The 19,625-nt window shown below is 43.3% G+C and overlaps 2 protein-coding genes across 4 annotated transcripts; one reads left to right on the forward strand and one right to left on the reverse strand.

Annotated features, from left to right (window-relative positions):
- Positions 1-1,510: 1,510 nt before the first annotated feature.
- Positions 1,511-11,455, reverse strand: LOC120036328. Its single transcript, XM_038982804.1, has 6 exons — positions 11,248-11,455; positions 7,852-8,018; positions 5,884-5,994; positions 5,510-5,662; positions 4,857-5,417; positions 1,511-2,062 (listed from the first exon to the last, which is right to left on the reverse strand). Exons 1-6 carry the CDS (start codon positions 11,363-11,365, stop codon positions 1,946-1,948), a joined length of 1,227 nt encoding a protein of 408 aa, XP_038838732.1. The 5' UTR covers positions 11,366-11,455; the 3' UTR covers positions 1,511-1,945.
- On the forward strand, positions 10,545-18,837 carry LOC120036329. Of its 3 annotated transcripts, XM_038982806.1 has the most exons (6): positions 15,954-16,131; positions 16,322-16,488; positions 16,779-16,889; positions 17,059-17,211; positions 17,316-17,918; positions 18,002-18,837. In XM_038982806.1, exons 1-5 carry the CDS (start codon positions 16,014-16,016, stop codon positions 17,913-17,915), a joined length of 1,149 nt encoding a protein of 382 aa, XP_038838734.1. In that variant the 5' UTR covers positions 15,954-16,013; the 3' UTR covers positions 17,916-17,918; positions 18,002-18,837. The 3 variants fall into 3 exon arrangements, 2 of the variants coding, with proteins under 2 accessions (XP_038838734.1, XP_038838733.1); XR_005474468.1 differs by lacking the exon at positions 15,954-16,131 and adding an exon at positions 10,545-11,079 and having other exon boundaries at positions 17,316-18,837; XM_038982805.1 differs by having other exon boundaries at positions 15,955-16,131; positions 17,316-18,837.
- Positions 18,838-19,625: the final 788 nt, after the last annotated feature.

Genomic DNA, 19,625 nt, shown 5'->3' on the forward strand with positions numbered 1-19,625 from the left:
ACAGGTCCGTTCTAGCCTGAGGAACAGACAAGGACAGGTCAGTTCTAGCCTGAGGAACAGACAAGGACAGGTCAGTTCTAGCCTGAGGAACAGACAAGGACAGGTCAGTTCTAGCCTGAGGAACAGACAAGGACAGGTCAGTTCTAGCCTGAGGAACAGACAAGGACAGGTCAGTTCCAGCCTGAGGAACAGACAAGGACAGGTCAGTTCCAGCCTGAGGAACAGACAAGGACAGGTCAGTTCCAACCTGAGGAACAGACAAGGGCAGGTCAGTTCTAGCCTGAGGAACAGACAAGGACAGGTCAGTTCTAGCCTGAGGAACAGACAAGGACAGGTCAGTTCTAGCCTGAGGAACAGACAAGGACAGGTCAGTTCTAGCCTGAGGAACAGACAAGGACAGGTCAGTTCTAGCCTGAGGAACAGACAAGGACAGGTCAGTTCTAGCCTGAGGAACAGACAAGGACAGGTCAGTTCTAGCCTGAGGAACAGACAAGGACAGGTCAGTTCCAGCCTGAGGAACAGACAAGGACAGGTCAGTTCCAGCCTGAGGAACAGACAAGGGCAGGTCAGTTCCAACCTGAGGAACAGACAAGGGCAGGTCAGTTCTAGCCTGAGGAACAGACAAGGACAGGTCAGTTCTAGCCTGAGGAACAGACAAGGACAGGTCAGTTCTAGCCTGAGGAACAGACAAGGACAGGTCAGTTCTAGAAGGAAGGAAAAGACAAGGACAGGTCAGTTCCAGCCTGAGGAACAGACAAGGACAGGTCAGTTCTAGAAGGAAGGAAAAGACAAGGACAGGTCAGTTCCAGCCTGAGGAACAGACAAGGACAGGTCAGTTCCAGCCTGAGGAACAGACAAGGACAGGTCAGTTCTAGCCTGAGGAACAGACAAGGACAGGTCCGTTCTAGCCTGAGGAACAGACAAGGACAGGTCCGTTCTAGCCTGAGGAACAGATAAGGACAGCTCAGTTCTAGCCTGAGGAATAGACAAGGACAGGTCAGTTCCAGCCTGAGGAACAGACAAGGACAGGTCAGTTCCAGCCTGAGGAACAGACAAGGACAGGTCAGTTCCAACCTGAGGAACAGACAAGGGCAGGTCAGTTCTAGCCTGAGGAACAGACAAGGACAGGTCAGTTCTAGCCTGAGGAACAGACAAGTACCGCTTACCGGTGCTGTAGCAGTGAGAACAGAGAAAAGTCTATGACTTGGGTGGCTGGAGTCTTTGACAATTTTTAGGGCCTTCCTCTGACACCGCCTGGTATAGAGGTCCTGGATGGCACGAAGCTTGGCCCCGGTGATGTACTGGGCCGTACGCACTACCCTCTGTAGTGCCTAGCAGTCGGAGGCTGAGCAGTTGCCATAAAAGGCAGTGATGCAACCCGTCAGGATGCTCTCGATGGTGCAGCTGTAAAACCTTTTGAGGATCTGAGGACCCATGCCAAATCTTTTCAGTCTCCTGAGGAGAAATAGGTTTTGGATGTTGGCCCTTACTCATAGTTACTTGTCTTAACCCAAAATAGGTTTACTCCCATATCTGCATTGTTTTTTTTTTTTAAATTGCATGTAGACAAACAATTGACATCTTGATTTTAGATTTTTACTTTCAAAATCTACAAGTAATACCGTTTCACAGAACTTTTTGAAATTGGCAGATTTTTTTGGCTGATTTAAGATAAAACTTCAACACTGTTACGGTCCACACAGATACACTGTACTTCTGGAAACACCTACAGCTAAGGTACACGCTATGCCCTGGGGCCTGGACTACCCGTTTCATCAGATATCCCTGGGGCCTGGACTACCCGTTTCATCAGATATCCCTGGGGCCTGGACCACCCGTTTCATCAGATATCCCTGGGGCCTGGACCACCCGTTTCATCAGATATCCCTGGGGCCTGGACTACCCGTTTCATCAGATATCCCTGGGGCCTGGACCACCCGTTCCATCAGATATCCCTGGGGCCCGGACCACCCGTTTCATCAGATATCCCTGGACAACCCGTTTCATCAGATATCCCTGGACAACCCGTTCCATCAGATATCTCTATGAAGATCATTGAACACTATGAGAAAGGAGACAAGGTCTCATATTATAATATACTCTACTCAACCTTAAGTCCCCAATCAGATTGCATGGGGAAATACTTTATTTAACTAGGCAAGTCAGTTAAGAACAAATTCTTATTTACAATGACTGCCTACACCGGCTAAATCCGGACGACACTGGGCCAATTGTGCGCCGCCCTATGGGACTCCCAATCACAGCCAGTTGTGATACAGCCTGGAGTCGAACCAGGGTGTCTGTAGTGACGCCTCAACCACTGAGATGCAGTGCCGTAGACCGCTGCGATACAGCCTGGAATCGAACCAGGGTGTCTGTAGTGACGCCTCTAGCACTGAGATGCAGTGCCGTAGACCGCTGTGATACAGCCCGGAATGGAACCAGGGTGTCTGTAGTGAAGCTTCAAGACTTGAGATGCAGTGTCTTAGACCACTGTGATACAGCCTGGAATGGAACCAGGGTGTCTGTAGTGACGCCTCAACCACTGAGATGCAGGGTCTTGGACCGCTGTGCCACTCGGGAGCCCTATGGACGTATCCTTCACAGATGAGGAATGGCAAAAACATACTGAGGTCCAATAAGAACGTTGCAAGAGAGCTGTCTCCATTGACAACCATCCACAGGTTCTACTGAACTCTCCTGACTGCTGGGGATGCAACCAGGACAGAGACACCTTGGTGTTCTGGACATGCCCACGTTTACAACAGTTCTGGATGATTCCCTTTGGCCCAAGACTGTTCCTACTCTCAAATCCCTCTGAACTGAAACATGTGGCAAACTACACTGGGGATTGTACACAAACTACCCTGCTCTGTGCCTGCAAAATTATACCCCCCTAATAGAAGAGCCACCTCAGATAGCAGGTTGACGCTTGTCATGATTCTTGTCCTGGAGGCAGAACGGAGCCATTTCCCCTTAGATAGATCAGCTGCAAAGTCCAAATTGGCTACAGTGAATTCGGAAAGTATTCAGACCCCTTCACTTTTTTTTGTTACATTTTGTTACATTACAGCCTTATTCTAAAATGGACAAAATAATTTTTCTTCTTCAATCTACACACATTAACCCAAAATGACAAAGCGAAAACAGGTTTTTAGAAATGTTTGCAAAAAAAATCATCCTTGAGATGTTTCTACAACTTGGAGTCCACCTGTGGTAAATTCAGTTGATTGGTCATGATTTGGAAAGGCACACACCTGTCTATATAAGGTTCCACAGTTGACAGTGCATGTCAGAGCAAAAACCAAGCCATGAGGTTGAAGGAATTATCTGAAGAGCTCCGAGACAGGATTGTGTCGAAGCACAGATCTGGAGAAGGATACCAAAAAATGGCTGCAGCATTGAAGGTCCCCAAGAACAGTGGTCTCCATCATTCTTAAAATGGAAGAAGTTTGGAAACACCAAGACTCTTCCTAGAGCTGGCTGCCCGGCCAAACTGAGCAATCGGGAGAGAAGGGCCTTGATCAGGGAGGGAATCAAGAACCCGATGGTCACTCTGACAGAGCTCTAGAGATCCTCTGTGGAGATGGGAGAACATTCCAGAAGGACAACCATCTCTGCAGCACTCCACCAATCAGGCCTTTATGGTAGAGTGGCCAGATGGAAGTCACTCCTCAATAACACACTCATGACAGCCTGCTTGGAGTTTGCCAAAAGGCACCTAAAGGACTCTCAGACCATGAGAAACAAGATTCTCTGGTCTGATGAAACCAAGATTGAACTCTTTGGCTTGAATGCCAAGCATCACACCTGGAAGAAACTTGGCACCATCCCTACAGTGAAGCATGGCGGTGGCAGCATCATGCTGTGGGGATGTTTTTCAGCGGCAGGGACTAGGAGACAGGATAAAAGGAAAGATGAACAGAGCAAAGTACAGAGAGATCCTTGATGAAAACCTGCTCCAGAGCCCTCAGGACCTCTGACTGGGGCAGGACAACGGGACAACAACCCTAAGCACACAGCCAAGACAACACAGGAGTGGCTTCAGAACAATTCTCAATGTCCTTGAGTGGCCCAGCCAGAGCCCAGACTTGAATCCGATTGAACATCTCTGGAGAGACCTGAAAATAGCTGTGCAGCGACGCTCCCCATCAAACCTGACAGCGCTTGAGAGGATCTGCAGAGAAGAATGGGAGAAACTTCCAAAATACAGGTGTGCCAAGCTTGTAGCGTCATACCCAAGAAGACTCTGCTGTAATCGCTGCCAAAGGTGCTTCAACAAAGTACTGAGTAAAGGGTCTGAATACTTGTGTAAATGTCATATTTCATTTTTATTTTTAAAAAATAATAAAAAATTGCTAACATTTCTAGACCTGTTTTTGCTTAGTCATTATGGGGTATTGTGTAGATTAATGAGGAAAATAACAAATTTAATCAATTTTAGAATAAGGCTGTAACGTAACAAAATGTGGAAAAGGGGAAGGTGTCTGAATACTTCCGAATGTATGTTGTCAAAATTCATACAAACAAAAATGAAGATCAAAAAGCTCATTTAAGGTTAGAAATTAGGGTTAGCAGTGTGGTTAACAATTAGGTTTAAAATCAGATTTTATGACTGTGCCAGCTAGTGAGCACTCTGCAGCGCTGCCTCCAGAACAAGATTCAACACTAACCTGCCCTAAGATTGCATCCCCCTCTTGACCCCCCCCCCCCCCCCTTTATCAAGTTGTGTTGACAGAATGTTAATATTAGTTGAAATAAAAGTTACATTCCCCAAATAATACTCAATTTGTGGAAGGACCCACACACTCGGTCCTCAGCCCTAGGCTCAACGCCAACAAGGTATCCACACTCACTATATCCTCTGTATACTGCTCTACCCCGTCTGTGAAAGGGTGTGACGCACTCTTGGTTGGTAGGAGGTCCATGTCCATCTCAGCTTTTCTCTTCCTTGGAGAAAAGGTCAGTGGAAGGCCTTTATCCTGTGGAACATGGGCCTTCATATCCAGCAACACGCTTCTGAGCTGTGAAGACAGGTCAGTCACGTACTGTTCCTCTTGGAGATGATAAGTGAGTTCTGTGATCTCTTTAAGATATCCTGCACATTGCCTCCGTAACCGCAGCAGCTTCCTAGAGGACCTCTTCTTTCCTCTTACAGATGGACCTTCGTATGGACGGTCAATGTTGGAGTCTCTGGTGGCCTGCTTGGTCTTAAACATGACATTTCTTATGTCACTGTCAGTGGGGTAATAGCGCCTGCGAGTAGGTGGAGGGGGCTGCTCTCCATGGAAAAGCTCTTCCACTACAAAGGTGTTCAGATGACACTTCATTTCAGTCATCTTTCTCACACCAGACAGAGTCAGCTGCTCTATCTTCTCTCTCAGCCTGGCATCTACAGCTTCCCGAACATAAGCTGCCTGTTGGAGAAAGAACACATGGGTTTATCATAAAGGAGTCAGTGGGTAACTTAACCAACACTCTATTATATAGATTCTATAGATATATTTACCTCGCCAACAACTGCATGTGAGCTGTGCTCAGAGAGGGAGGGGAACCTGACGCAGTAGACAACCTCTGCCTTCACGGAGCTGGGTGTTTCACTTAGTGCTGCCTTCAGAGTTTGGGAGGCCTCCTTTTTAGAGCACACTGTACTTTCCTCAATCTAGACAAAAAAAAATGTGGTATTTGTTACATATCTACTGTTACTATGTACAGTGTTAGGCTGATTCACACAGACAGTCCAATTCTGATCTTTTTTCCCTACTAATTGATCTTTTCACCAATCAGATCAGCTCTTTTGCCCATAATTGTAAATGGGCTGCCTGTGTAAACACGGCCTTAGACTTTGACCAACTGTAGGCCTTAAAACGTTTTCATATTTACCTTAAAATCAGGAAAGCGAATAACGTGGGCGATGTTGATTATAGCCTTGCAGTCCACCTTTTTGGTATTTTGTACCAGTTTCCGTTTCTGTAGAAAGGTATGGTCTTCAAGCTATGGAAGATGGCAAAACATTTAATAATAATTTTTAAAAGAATTGGACTTCCAGTACCAGTCAAAAGTTTGGACACAGCTACTCATTCAATTTGTACTATTTTCTACATTGTAGAATAATAGTGAAGACATCAAACCTATGATATAACACATATGGAATCACATAGTCACCAAAAAAGTGTTAAACAATTCCAAATATATTTTTGATTTTTCAAAGTAGCCACCCTTTGCCTTAATGACAGTTTTGCACACTCTTGGCATTCTCTCAACCAGCTTCACCTGGAATGCTTTTCCAACAGTCTTGAGAGTTCCCACATATGCTGAGAACTTGTTGGCTGCTTTTCCTTCACTCTGCGGTCCAACTCATTGCAAACCATCTCAATTGGGTTGAGGTTGCGTGATTGTGGAGGCCAGGTCATCTGCTGCAGCACTCCATCACTCTCTTGGTCAAATAGCCCTTACACAGCCTGGATGTGTGTTTGGTCATTGTCCTGTTGAAAAACAAATGATAGTCCCACTAAGCGCAAACCAGATGGAATGGCATATCGCTGCAGAATGCTGTGGTAGCCATACTGGTTAAGTGTGCCTTGAATTCTAAATAAAATCACTGACAGTGTTACCAGCAAAGCACCCCCACACCATCACACCTCCTCCTCCTCCATGCTTCACTGTGGGAACCACACATGCAGAGATCATCCGTTCACCTACTCTACGTCTCACAAAGACACGGCGGTTGGAACCAAAAATCTTAAATTTGGACTCATCAGACCAAAGGACAGATTTCCACCTTGTCTAATGTCCATTGCTGGTGTTTATTGGCCCCAGCAAGTCTCTTCTTATTATTGGTGTCCTTTAGTAGTGGTTTCTTTGCAGCTATTCGACCATGAAGGCCTGATTCACGCAGTCTCCTCTGAACAGTTGATGTTGAGATGAGTCTGTTACTTGAAGTCTGTTATGCAATAATTTGGGCTGCAATTTCTGAGGCTGGAAACTCTAATGAACGTATCCTCTGCAGCAGAGGTAACACTGGGTCTTCCTTTCCTGTGGTGGTCCTCAAGAAACAGTTTCATCGTAGCGCTTGATGGTTTTTGCAACTGCACTTGAAGAAACTTTCAAAATTCTTTACATTTTCTGAATTGACTGGCCTTCATGTCTTAAAGTAATGATGGACTGTCGTTTGTCTTTGCTTATTTGAGCTGTTCTTGCCATAATACGGACTTGGTCTTTTACCAAATAAGGCTATCTTCTGTATACCACCCCTACCTTGTCACAACACAACTGATTGGCTCAAACGCATAAAGAAGGAAAGAAATTCCACAAATTAACTTTTAACAAGTCACATCTGTTAATTGATATGCATTCCAGGTGACTACCTCATGAAGCTGGTTGAGAGAATGCCAAGAGTGTGCAAAACTGTCATCAAGGCAAAGGGTGGCTACTTTGAAGTATCTGAAATATATTTTGATTTGTTTAACACTGGTTACTATATGGTTACTATATGATTCCATGTGTTATTTCATAGTTGATGTCTTCACTATAATTCCACAATGTATAAAATAGTAAAAATAAAGAAAAACCCTGGAATGATTAGGTGTGTCCAAACTTTCGACTGGTACTGTATATAGCACTTTTGTAGACACCCAAAGCTCTTTACAGTGTACAGGGAAACTCACCACCCTAACCCCATCTACATACTCTTGCAATAAGTGCCATGGGATCTTTAGTGACCAGAGTTAGGACAACCCTTTAAAGTCCCATCTTATTGAGGAACATTCCATTGTTAGTACTTCAACATGATTCTAATTAAATGTTATAAAGTGCATGGTGTAAATGACAGTGATCCGTCTCTGAACTTACTTCCTTCTTGTCTCTTTCAGCAGCATATTTCTCTTTGGCTTTTGTCTGTCTGTCTTTGCCCTGGTGGCATTCATACGTCTTTGTGCCAACAACTTGAAACGGAACACCATTGAATGGGATACTTTTACTCTCCCAGCTGAGTTTTTTCCGTGCCAAAGGCTGTGCATCTGTTAAAAAGGTCAACAATATGATATATTACTATTAGAATGATAGGCTTGTAGGGAAACTAACAAAGTTGCTCTGTCAAATAACTCATCTGTTCTTGAAATGGATCCCTTATGCTGATGATGCACTAGCAATTTTGAGGCAATAAAGTTGAGCATCGTTGCCATGGCAGCATTGGTTGCTGCAACCAATGTACTCTTAAGGAGTGTAGGTGAGTCTACCATTACTCTTTATGGTCAAAGGACCTTATACACTACACGATCCCCAAAAAATGTGGACACCTGCTCGTCGAACATCTCATTCCAAAAATCATGGGTATTAATATGAACTTGGTCCCCCTTTCCTGCTATAAGAAATCTATAAGAAATCCCGCTATGCCCTCCGACAAACCATCAAACAGGCAAATCGTCAATACGGGATTAAGATTGAATCCTACTACGCCGGCTCTGACGCTCGTCGGATGTGGCAGGGCTTGAAAACTCTTACGGACTACAAAGGGAAACCCAGACGCGAGCTGCCCAGTGACGCAAGCCTACCAGACGAGCTAAATGCCTTTTATGCTCACTTCGAAGCAAGCAACACTGAAGCATGCACGACAGCACCAGCTGTTCTGGATGACTGTGTGATAACACTCTCGGTAGCCGATGTGAGCAAGACCTTTAAACAGGTCAACATTCACAAAGCCACTGGGCCAGATGGATTACCAGGACGTGTACTCAAAGCATGCGCGGACCAACTGGCAAGTGTCTTCACTGACATTATCAACCTCTCCCTGACAGTCTATAATACCTACATGTTTCAAGCAGACCACCATAGTCCCTGTGCCCAAGGAAGCGAAGACAACCTGCCTAAATTATTACCGCCCCATAGCGCTCACGTCGGTAGCCATGAAGTTCTTTGAAAGGCTGATTATCACATCAACAGCATCCTCTCGGATACCCTAGACCCACTCCAATTTGTATACCGCCCCAACAAATCCACAGATGACGCAATCTCAATCGCACTCCACACTGCCCTTTCCCACCTGGACAAAAGGAACACCTATGTGAGAATGCTGTTCATTGACTACAGCTCAACATTCAACACCATAGTGCCCATGAAGCTCATCACTAAGCTAAGGACCCTGGGACTAAACACCTCCCTCTGCAACTGGATCCTGGACTTCCTGACAGGCTGCCCCCAGGTGGTAAGGGTAGGCAACAACATGTCTGCCACACTGATCCTCAACACTGGGGCCCCTCAGGGGTGTGTACTTAGTCCCCTCCTGTACTCCCTGTTCACCCACGACTGTGTGGCCAAACACGACTCCAACACCATCATTAAGTTTGCTGACGACACAACAGTGGTAGGCCTGATCACCGACAACGAAGAGACAGCCTATAGGGAGGAGGTCAGAGAACTGGCCGGGTGGTGCCAGAATAACAACCTATCCCTCAACGTAACCAAGACTAAGGAGATGATTGTGGACTACAGGAAAAGGAGGACCGAGCACGCCCCCATTCTCATCGATGGGGCTGTAGTGGAGCAGGTTGAGAGCTTCAAGTTCCTTGGTGTTAACATCAACAACAAACTAGAATGGTCCATCACACCAAGACAGTCGTGAAGAGGGCACGACAAAGCCTATTCCCCTCAGGAAACTAAAAAGACTTGGCATGGGTCCCCAGATCCTCAAAAAGTTTTTCAGCTGCACCATTGAGAGCATCCTGACCGGCTGCATCACCGCCTGGTATGGCAACTGCTCGGCATCTGACCATAAGGCGCTACAGAGGGTAGTGCGTACGGCCCAGTACATCACCTGCAACCCAGGACCTATATAATAGGCTGTGTCAGAGGAAAGCCCGAGCCATAAGACTGCTGAACAATTAATTAAATGGCCACCGGACTATTACATTGACCCCCTCCATTTGTTTTGTACACAGCTCCTACTCGCTATTTATTATCTATGCATAGTCACTTCACCCCTACCTAGATGTACAAATTACCTCTAACCTGTACCCCCGCACACTGACTCTGTACTGGTACCTCCTGTATATAGCCTCGTTATTGTTATGTTATTGTGTTACTTTTTATTATTTTAGTTTATTTGGCAAATATTTTCTTAACTCTTCTTGAACTGCACTGTTGGTTAAGGGCTTGTAAGTAAGCATTTCACGGTAAGGTCTACACTTGTTGTGATCGGTGCATGTGACAAATAGTGTGATTTGACATGATCATAATTGACTGTAGCACATATAAAGTGCCCACAAGCTACCAGTGACTGAAAACACAACACACGTCATCAGAAGTGTCCACTTAACTTGAGGGCTGAGGGGAGAGTGTTTTTGGAATGTAACCGTTATTGTACAATCATTACTGTTGACCAATCACCGATAAAAAAGTGGCTTAGACTTCGGCTAGCCTCTAGAAAAAAAAATTGTTTGCCCGAACCACAGAACCGAAAGGGTAAACCAGACACGTCATAGGGGCTATACAGCTGCAGCGTCCCTTATTAAGAACGTTTTCTCACCACCAAATATGGTAGTGAGAGGAAGTCCAGTCGCGGGTAGTGGGAGCGGATGGAAGTAGCTGAAACTGGGCCGACATTCTGCTAATTTTCTCGTCGATTAAACATCTGATCTCAATACATTGTTCTGTCCAAAAAGTACAATATGTTACGAGCACAGTGCGCTAAGTTTTATAGACTTGAAGCTTTGCCAAAGTTTTAAAAAATTGCGTTTAGGAGTGGAAGGTCGAATTGAGTTTGTGCTTGGCTTTGCCCACTTGCTTGTTCTGCCCACTATGCTTATACTGTAAACAGCACAGATGAACTAACTTCGTTTTGGAAACAATTTCCAAGACGAACAAAAAAGCCAAAATGTCATAATATATGCACGAACTTTTCCGAAATGTTTCGGCTGGGAAGAATCCCGACGCCTTTAGCAAGGGCTTCGGTTCAACGTCCGTCCTTCAGCTGATGACACCGAACATGGAATGACTGAGACGGGCAAACCCCACTCCGTTGCCAGCAACATTGCATAGCAATATTGCCCCCCCAGAAATGGCCAGTGTATCATTAGCCGTCACGTAAGTAACTTAGTTATTTCAACAGTAATTAATGAAAAGGTCTAATTTATTGGGCTAGTGTATCATCAGCTTTAGGTCATTTTAGATGAGTAGCAAAAGTAAGCTACTAGCTACCTCATGTTAGCTATTTAGGCTATATACATGTATATGTTTTTAAAGAAAACTTACCCTTTTGCCCAAAACTTTTGTCCTTTCTCAATGTTATGAATTTCAGTGACGTTTCCAATTCTTGTTCTCGAATGTATTTTGTTATTTGGTCCTCAAACTTGAACTCGTGATATGCCATTTCGAAAATATAGCGTTTTCCACCATAGATATTAAGCAGTGTACTAGCAGTTTCTAAACCTAGAGACGCAACATCGCGATACTTCCGGGAACGGTTGCGAAACAGACCAGGACGACGCCTCGATCACACCAACATTTTTCCCCCCGGTGTTGGTACACCAGAAGTACATTCATTTCCGATGGAACGCTGCGTTTGCATTACAGTATTGCTGAGGCAGTTGTGTGGTGCATAATTACTAAATCTGGAAGGTGAGAATCACCCACCACAATATCATCCACTAGATCTGGAAGGTGAGAATCACTCACCACAATATCATCCACTAAGGAAGGAAGATGAGAATCACCCACCACAATATCATCCACTAAATCTGGAAGGTGAGAATCACCCACCACAATATCATCCACTATAGAAGTTGAGAATCACCCACCACCAGGACAAACTAAGGAAACAACGTTTTTTTTGTGTAACAAAAAGGTAGCATAGTAACGTTTACACTAATAAAGCAAAAATTAGGTTAAGGTTAGGAAAAGGGTTTAGCTACAATTCTACAGTTGTCAACAATGGTTGTCCCTGACATTACCACCAAATCTAGCCACAACGGTAGAAACGTAAACAGACCATCTGTCCCGACATACCATCAGTATCAAAACACCGGTTTACGGTATGCGGGCAATGACCAATCAGATAAGGGAGTGTGATGACGTATACATTTTACAGCCAGAGGTTCTAATTAAAATAAATAAATACAACATTTGTACGTCTTTTTTTGGTGACGTCGATTTATTCCCCTTTCCGCAGTTTTTTTTCTTCTCCAGTTCACCACCCGTACAGTAGGTAGCAGCATGTCCATTCAATTTGTGGGATTGCCTCTCAGTGTGAGTAAGGAGATATAGATTGAAAAAATGTGAGTTTTGTTTTTTGTCAATTTACTATTTTAGTTGTGTGGATGAAGTTAGTTTCCCCCATCACGTATGGATGATCTTTTTACCTTGTATTTTCAACCCCCGTCCAGTTGGTGGTGCAAATACACTTTTTTGGGATGTAGTTTTTGGGATGTGTATTTTTTTGAAATTCATTATTTTATAATTGCAGCACCCTCGGCCCCCCTACTTCCCACGGCTATGGGACAGGGTTAGTTGGTAGGTCATATGTATTTATTTTTTTAAATCACAAAGTGTAATTCATTCAAACTACGTAATAGTAGGCTGATACACAGCCAATACAGTAGGTTGGAGCATGCCCCTAGAACATTTGTTAGAAGAAGAAGAATAACATTTGGCCTCACACTCCAGAACAGTAGGTGGCGCCAAGGGGTTTGTGCTGATTGTACGGAGATTGTGACAGCCGGTTAAATGGTGTCCCTTGACAAGGCAAGAACAAGATGTATGTCAGGAGAAGTGCAGTATTATCATAAGGAGACGTATACTTGGAATAGGGAGGAGGAATGGAGGGAAAACGAGTGGCAGAGGAGGTCTAAGAGAGAGAGGGAGGAAGAGGGTGAGCTTGAGTCGGTGAAAAATGGCGAGAAAGGAGGTGGTAGGTGTGAAGTTCTTGGAGCCCGAGGCACCGAGAGTCAGGATAAAGACGAGTCTGTGACAGTAGGAGTGAAGTTCTCGGAGCCCGAGGCTTGCACCGAGAGTCAGGATAAAGACAAGTCTGTGACAGTAGCAGTGAAGTTTTTTGAAAAAGTGTACCCCTGCCTTTTGGCTGATCCAGTTGTGGTTTCAGGGTGGGTAAAAACAGAGTTGGGTGCTGTGGAATCACTGAGGGTAACCAGAGTGGCCTTGTGATAATTGTTTGTGTTTCTGCTGGTCAGAGGGAGCAGGCACTCCGTGTTAAATGAATGGAGACAAGATGTGAATTGTTTTGCTCTCAAGAAAAGGGCGCCATTGAAAGGAGTGATTACTGGGGTAGAGGTAAAAGCTGACCAACTGAAGGTGAAGACTCCCGGTGTTTGTGATGCTCGTCGTTTGGTGCGTAAGTGTAGAAACAGAAGTCATTGTTCTTTTAGGTTTTGATGTTTAGTCTTTGCCCAACAAAGTGATGTTAAGATATATAAAAGTTCTCCTGTACGAACTTTTTTGCCGACTACATTACGTTGTTACAGGTGTCAAGCTTATGAGCATGTGGCAGCAGTGTGTAGGAGGGAGGTTCCTAGGTGTGCAGAAGGGCATGAAGCAAAGGAATGTGTAGCATTGGGGAAAGTAGTGGTATGTGTTAATTGTAAGGGTGCCCATTGGGCTGGGGATCAGAAATGTCCCGTGCGAGAGAAGCAGGTTGAAGTTTCCAGGGTTATAGTAGTGCAGAAGTTGTCATACGCTGAGGCAGTGAAGAAAGTAGAGGAAGATGGGTCAAGGGGGAGGGATCCTGAGAAGAGTGGTGTGAGTAGTAGATCTGTACCGGTACAGAGGGATAAACCAACAAGTGATTAACAGTTGAAGTCGGAAGTTTACATACACCTTAGCCAAATACATTTAAACTCAGTTTTTCACAATTCCTGACATTTAATCCAAGTAAAAATTCCCTGTCTTAGGTCAGTTACGATCACCACTTTATTTTAAGAATGTGAAATGTCAGAATAATAGAGTGAATGACTTATTTCAGATTTAATTTCTTTCATCAGTGGGTCAGTTTACATACACTCAATTAGTATTTGGTGCCTTTAAAATTGTTTAACTTGGGTCAAATATTTCAGGTAGCCTTCCACAAGCTTCCCACAATAAGTTGGGTGAATTCTGGCCCATTCCTCCTGACAGAGCTGGTGTAACTGAGTCCGGTTTGTAGGCCTCCTTGCTCGCACACACTTTTTCAGTTCTACCCACAAATTTTCTATAGGATTGAGGTCAGGGCTTTGTGATGACCACTCCAATACCTTGACTTTGTTGTCCTTAAGCTATTTTGTCACAACTTTGGAAGTGTGCTTGGGGTCATTGTCCATTTGGAAGACCCATTTGCGACCAAGCTTTAACTTCCTGACTGATGTCTTGAGATGTTGCTTCAATATATCCACATAATTTTCCTCCCTCATGATGCCATTTATTTTGTGAAGTGCACCAGTCCCTCCTGCAGCAAAGCACCCCCACAACATGATGCCGCCAACCCCGTGCTTCACGGTTGGGATGTGTTCTTCGGCATGCAGCCTCCCCATTTTTCCTCCAAACATAACGATGGTCATTATGGCCGAACAGTTCTATTTTTTTCTATCAGACCAGAGGACATTTCTCCAAAAAGTACAATCTTTATCCCCATGTGCAGTTGCAAACTGTAGTCTGGCTTTTTTTATGGCAGTTTTGGAGCAGTGGCTTCTTCCTTACTGAGCAGCCCTTCAGGTTATGTCGATATAGGACTCGTTTTACAGTGGATATAGATACTTTTGTACCTGTTTCCTCCAGCATCTTCACAAGGTCCTTTGCTGTTGTTCTGGGATTGATTTGCACTTTTCACACCAAAGTACGTTCATCTCTAGGAGACAGAACGCGTCTCCTTCCTGAGCGGTTTGACGGCTGCCTGGTCCCATGGTGTTCATACTTGCGTACTATTGTTTGTACAGATGAACGTGGTACCTTCAGGCGTTTGGAAATTGCTCCCAAGGATGAACCAGACTTGTGGAGGGCAAAAAATAAAAAATCTGAGGTCTTAGCTGATTTCTTTTGATTTTCCCATGATGTCAAGCAAAGAGGCACTGAGTTTGAAGGTAGGCTTTGAAATACATCCACAGGTACACCTCCAATTGACTCAAATTTTGTCAATTAGCCTATCAGAAGCGTCTAAAGCCATGACATCATTTTCTGGAATTTTCCAAGCTGTTTAAAGGCACAGTCAACTTATGACCCACTGGAATTTTGATACAGTGAAATAATCTGTCTGTAAACAATTGTTGGAAAAATGACTTCTACATATCTACAAAGTAGATATCCTAACTGACTTGCCAAAACTATAGTTTGTTAACAAGAAATTTGTGGATTGGTTGAAAAATTAGTTTTAATGACTCCAACCTAAGTGTATGTAAACTTCAGACTTCAACTGTATGTTTCAGTAAGATTGGAGTTTTGGCATTTATAGTAATTGTAATCAACTGCAGGCATGGAACGTAAGTCGCAGAAAGTAGAAGTTGTGGTGGCAGCTGCAGAGAGGTCTTTGGGTGTGCGAGACTTGACATCAGAAGAGTTACAGGGTATGTTAAGTGGTGGTGTCCCATCATTACAGGCTGTTGGCCTGAATTTTTTAAAATTTAACTAGGCAAGTCAGTTAAGAACAAATTATTATTTACGATGACGGCCTAGGAACAGTGGGTTAACTGCCTTGGGCAGAACGACAGATTTTTACCTTGTCAGCCTGGGGATTATATCTAGAAACATTTCAGTTACTGGCTCAACGCTCTAACCACTAGGCTACCCTGCCACCCCAATAGTGGAGCATGGTATTTATTATAATTTTTTAATTATTATTTTGTGAGTGTAGTGTGAAATTGTAGGGTATTTGTTATTTTTAGCAAAGTATAAGGGAGTTATACTCCAGTCTAGTAGGTAGCGGTAAACCTCATCGAAGAAGAACAGTAGGTGGCAGTGTATGCATCTAAAGGTTGGATGCGATCCGCCAAACCAATCTCAAAGAAGAAGAACATATTCGCTAACGCCGCATTTTCGAAATGGCATATCTCGAGTTTAAGTTTGAGGACGAAATAACTAAATACATTCGGGAACAAGAATTGGCAACGTCACTGAAATTCGTAACATTGGGAAAGGACAAAAGTTTCGGACAAAACGGTAAGTTGTCTTGTCTTTTTTTTTTTTAACTAGTAACGTTAGCTAACTTTTGCTACTCTCATCTAAAATGATGCTAAGTTAGCTAGCTAGCATAACAGATTCCATTCCAAGCACTCGACCAGAGAGGAACTTTGTTAGTTTCCCTATCATTCTAATAGTAATATATCATATTGTTGGACCTTTTTAACAGATGCACAGCCTTTGGCACGGAAAAAACTCAGCTGGGAGAGTAAAAGTATCCCATTCAATGGTGTTCCGTTTCAAGTTGTTGGCACAAAGACGTATGAATGCCACCAGGGCAAAGACAGACAGACAAAAGCCAAAGAGAAATATGCTGCTGAAAGAGACAAGAAGGAAGTAAGTTAAGAGACGGATCACTGTCATTTACACCATACACTTTATAACATTTAATTAGAATCATGTTGAAGTACTAACAATGGAATGTTCCTCAATAAGATGGGACTTGAAAGGGCTGTCCTAACTCTGGTCACTAAAGATCCCATGGCACTTATTGCAAGAGTATGTAGGTGGGGTTAGGGTGGTGAGTTTCCATGTACACTGTAAAAAAGCTTTGGGTGTCTAGAAAAGTGCTATAAAAGTCAAATGTATTATTATTAGCTGAATGTATTTTTTATTATCTTCGGTAGCTTGAAGACCATGCCTTTGTAAAGAGACGGAAACTGGCACAAAATACCAAAAAGGTGGACTGCAAGGCTATAATAAACATCGCCCAAGTTATCCGCTTTCCTGATTTTAAGGTAAATATGAAAACTTATATCAAGGTCTAGGCCTACTGTTGGTCTGTTTAAAAAAAAAAAAAAAATGTATCAGAATTGAGCTGGATGTGTAAACACAACCTGTGAATCAGCCTAACACTACATAGTAACAGTAGATATGTAACAAATACCACATTTTGTTTTTGTCTAGATTGAGGAAAGTACAGTGCGCTCTAAAAAGGAGGCCTCCCAAACTCTGAAGGCAGCACTAAGTGAAACTCCCAGCTCCGTGAAGGCAGAGGTTGTCTACTGCGTCAGGTTCCCCTCCCTCTCTGAGCACAGCTCACATGCAGTTGTTGGAGAGGTAAATATATCTATAGAATCTATATATGTTGGTTAATCTATATATGTTGGTTAAGTTACCCACTGATCCCTTTATGATAAACCCATGTGTTCTTTCTCCAACAGGCAGCTTATGTTCGGGAAGCTGTAGATGCCAGGCTGAGAGAGAAGATAGAGCAGCTGACTCTGTCTGGTGTGAGAAAGATGACTGAAATGAAGTGTCATCTGAACACCTTTGTAGTGGAAGAGCTTTTCCATGGAGAGCAGCCCCCTCCACCTACTCGCAGGCGCTATTACCCCACTGACAGTGACATAAGAAATGTCATGTTTAAGACCAAGCAGGCCACCAGAGACTCCAACATTGACCGTCCATACGAAGGTCCATCTGTAAGAGGAAAGAAGAGGTCCTCTAGGAAGCTGCTGCGGTTACGGAGGCAATGTGCAGGATATCTTAAAGAAATCACAGAACTCACTTATCATCTCCAAGAGGAACAGTACGTGACTGGCCTGTCTTCACAGCTCAGAAGCGTGTTGCTGGATATGAAGGCCCATGTTCCACAGGATAAAGGCCTTCCACTGACCTTTTCTCCAAGTAAGAGAAAAGCTGAGATGGACATGGACCTCATTCCAACCAAGAGTGCGTCACACCCTTTCACAGACGGGGTAGAACAGTATACAGAGGACATAGTGAGTGTGGATACCTTGTTGGCATTGAGCCTAGGTTAGTAGGGCTGTGTGGATACCTTGTTGGCATTGAGCCTAGGTTAATAGTGAGTGTGGATACCTTGTTGGCATTGAGCCTAGGTTAGTAGGGCTGTGTGGATACTTTGTTGGCATTGAGCCTAGGTTAGTAGGGCTGTGTGGATACCTTGTTGGCATTGAGCCTAGGGCTGATGACAGTGTGTGGGTTCTGCCACCAATTGAGTATATTTTGGTTAGTGTAACTTTTATTTAAACTAATGTTAACATTCTGTCAACACAACTTGATAAAAACATGTTTTCTCATCTCAAGATGTTAAACAAATAAATTACTATAGTAAGTCATTTAGGAAGCATATATATACACACTGTTCCTCTCTTCTGCTGCTACTCTGTACTTTATTTTATTATTGTCTGTCCTGATGCCTAGTCACTTTACCCTGCACATTTATCTCCTTGATCTGGTACTGGTACTTCCTGTATATAGCTGCACATTGATCTGGTACTTCCTGTATATAGCTGCACATTGATCTGGTACTTCCTGTATATAGCTGCACATTGATCTGGTACTTCCTGTATATTGTGTATTCTATTCCTCTTGTTACAATCCCAAAATGTTTTAAACTTTGCATCGTTGTGAAGGGCTGTAAGCATTTCGCGGTTAAATCTACACCCGTTGTATTCGGCGCATGTGACAAATAACATTTGTTTTGAAGTGCCCAAATGAAGTAACAGGGTTGACCTTATGTGTTGACGTTTAATCTTAAATCAGACAATTTCAAAATGTACAATTCTGAACGTTTCTTTGAAACTGTGTACGTTTTACTTGTGGATATTGAAAACAAAACATTGAAAATCAAGATGTACCAATTTGTTTGTCTACATGCCATTTTAAAAACAATGCAGAAATTGGATTAAACCTATTTTGGGTTAAAACAAGTAACTATGAGTAAGAGCCAACATAATGACAAGCTTGCAATCTGTTTGAGGGGTTGGGTGAAATGCTGAAGACACATTTTGGTTGAATGCATTCAGTTTTACAACTAAGTATTCCCTTTCCCTGAATAAGCAACCTGGTCATGGAGCATTTGGTATTATTCTGTACGTAAATCCGAGATACTCCACTTAGTATATGTTTCGTATGGTATATGTTAATCTGGGGATGTCCATCACCCATTCTGTATGACATCTTACGAACTATTATTAATATTATATTTTAAGAATTTGCAAAAAGTATACTATGTTATGAATTCAAGCTAGGTGGGTAATGTTAGCCAGGCTGGGGGTTAGTGGAAGGGTTAGCTAACATGCTAAGTAGCTAAAATTCTAAAGTTATCGATGATGAAATTCAAACTCGCAACCTTTGGGTTGTTTGTGTTATATACACCTACCCATCCACCTGACTTAAGTAACCATATCAAACGTAACATCCAGTGCATTCAGAAAGTATTCAGACCCCTTACCTTTTTCCACATTTTGTTACGTTACAGCCTTATTCTAAAATGGACTAAATTAAATGTTCATCAATCTACACACCATACCCCCTAATGACAAAGGGAAAACAGGTTTTTATAAATTTTGGCTAATTTATTTTAAAAAACCTAAAACTTATTTGCATAAGTATTCAGACCCTTTGTGATGAGACTGGAAATTGAGCTCAGTTGCATCCTGTTTCCATTGAGCAACCTTGAGATGGTTCTACAACTTGATTGGAGTCCACCTGTGGTAAATTCAATT

The sequence above is a fragment of the Salvelinus namaycush genome, unplaced genomic scaffold (assembly GCF_016432855.1).
Source record: "Salvelinus namaycush isolate Seneca unplaced genomic scaffold, SaNama_1.0 Scaffold131, whole genome shotgun sequence".
In the NCBI taxonomy this organism is placed as follows: domain Eukaryota; kingdom Metazoa; phylum Chordata; class Actinopteri; order Salmoniformes; family Salmonidae; genus Salvelinus; species Salvelinus namaycush.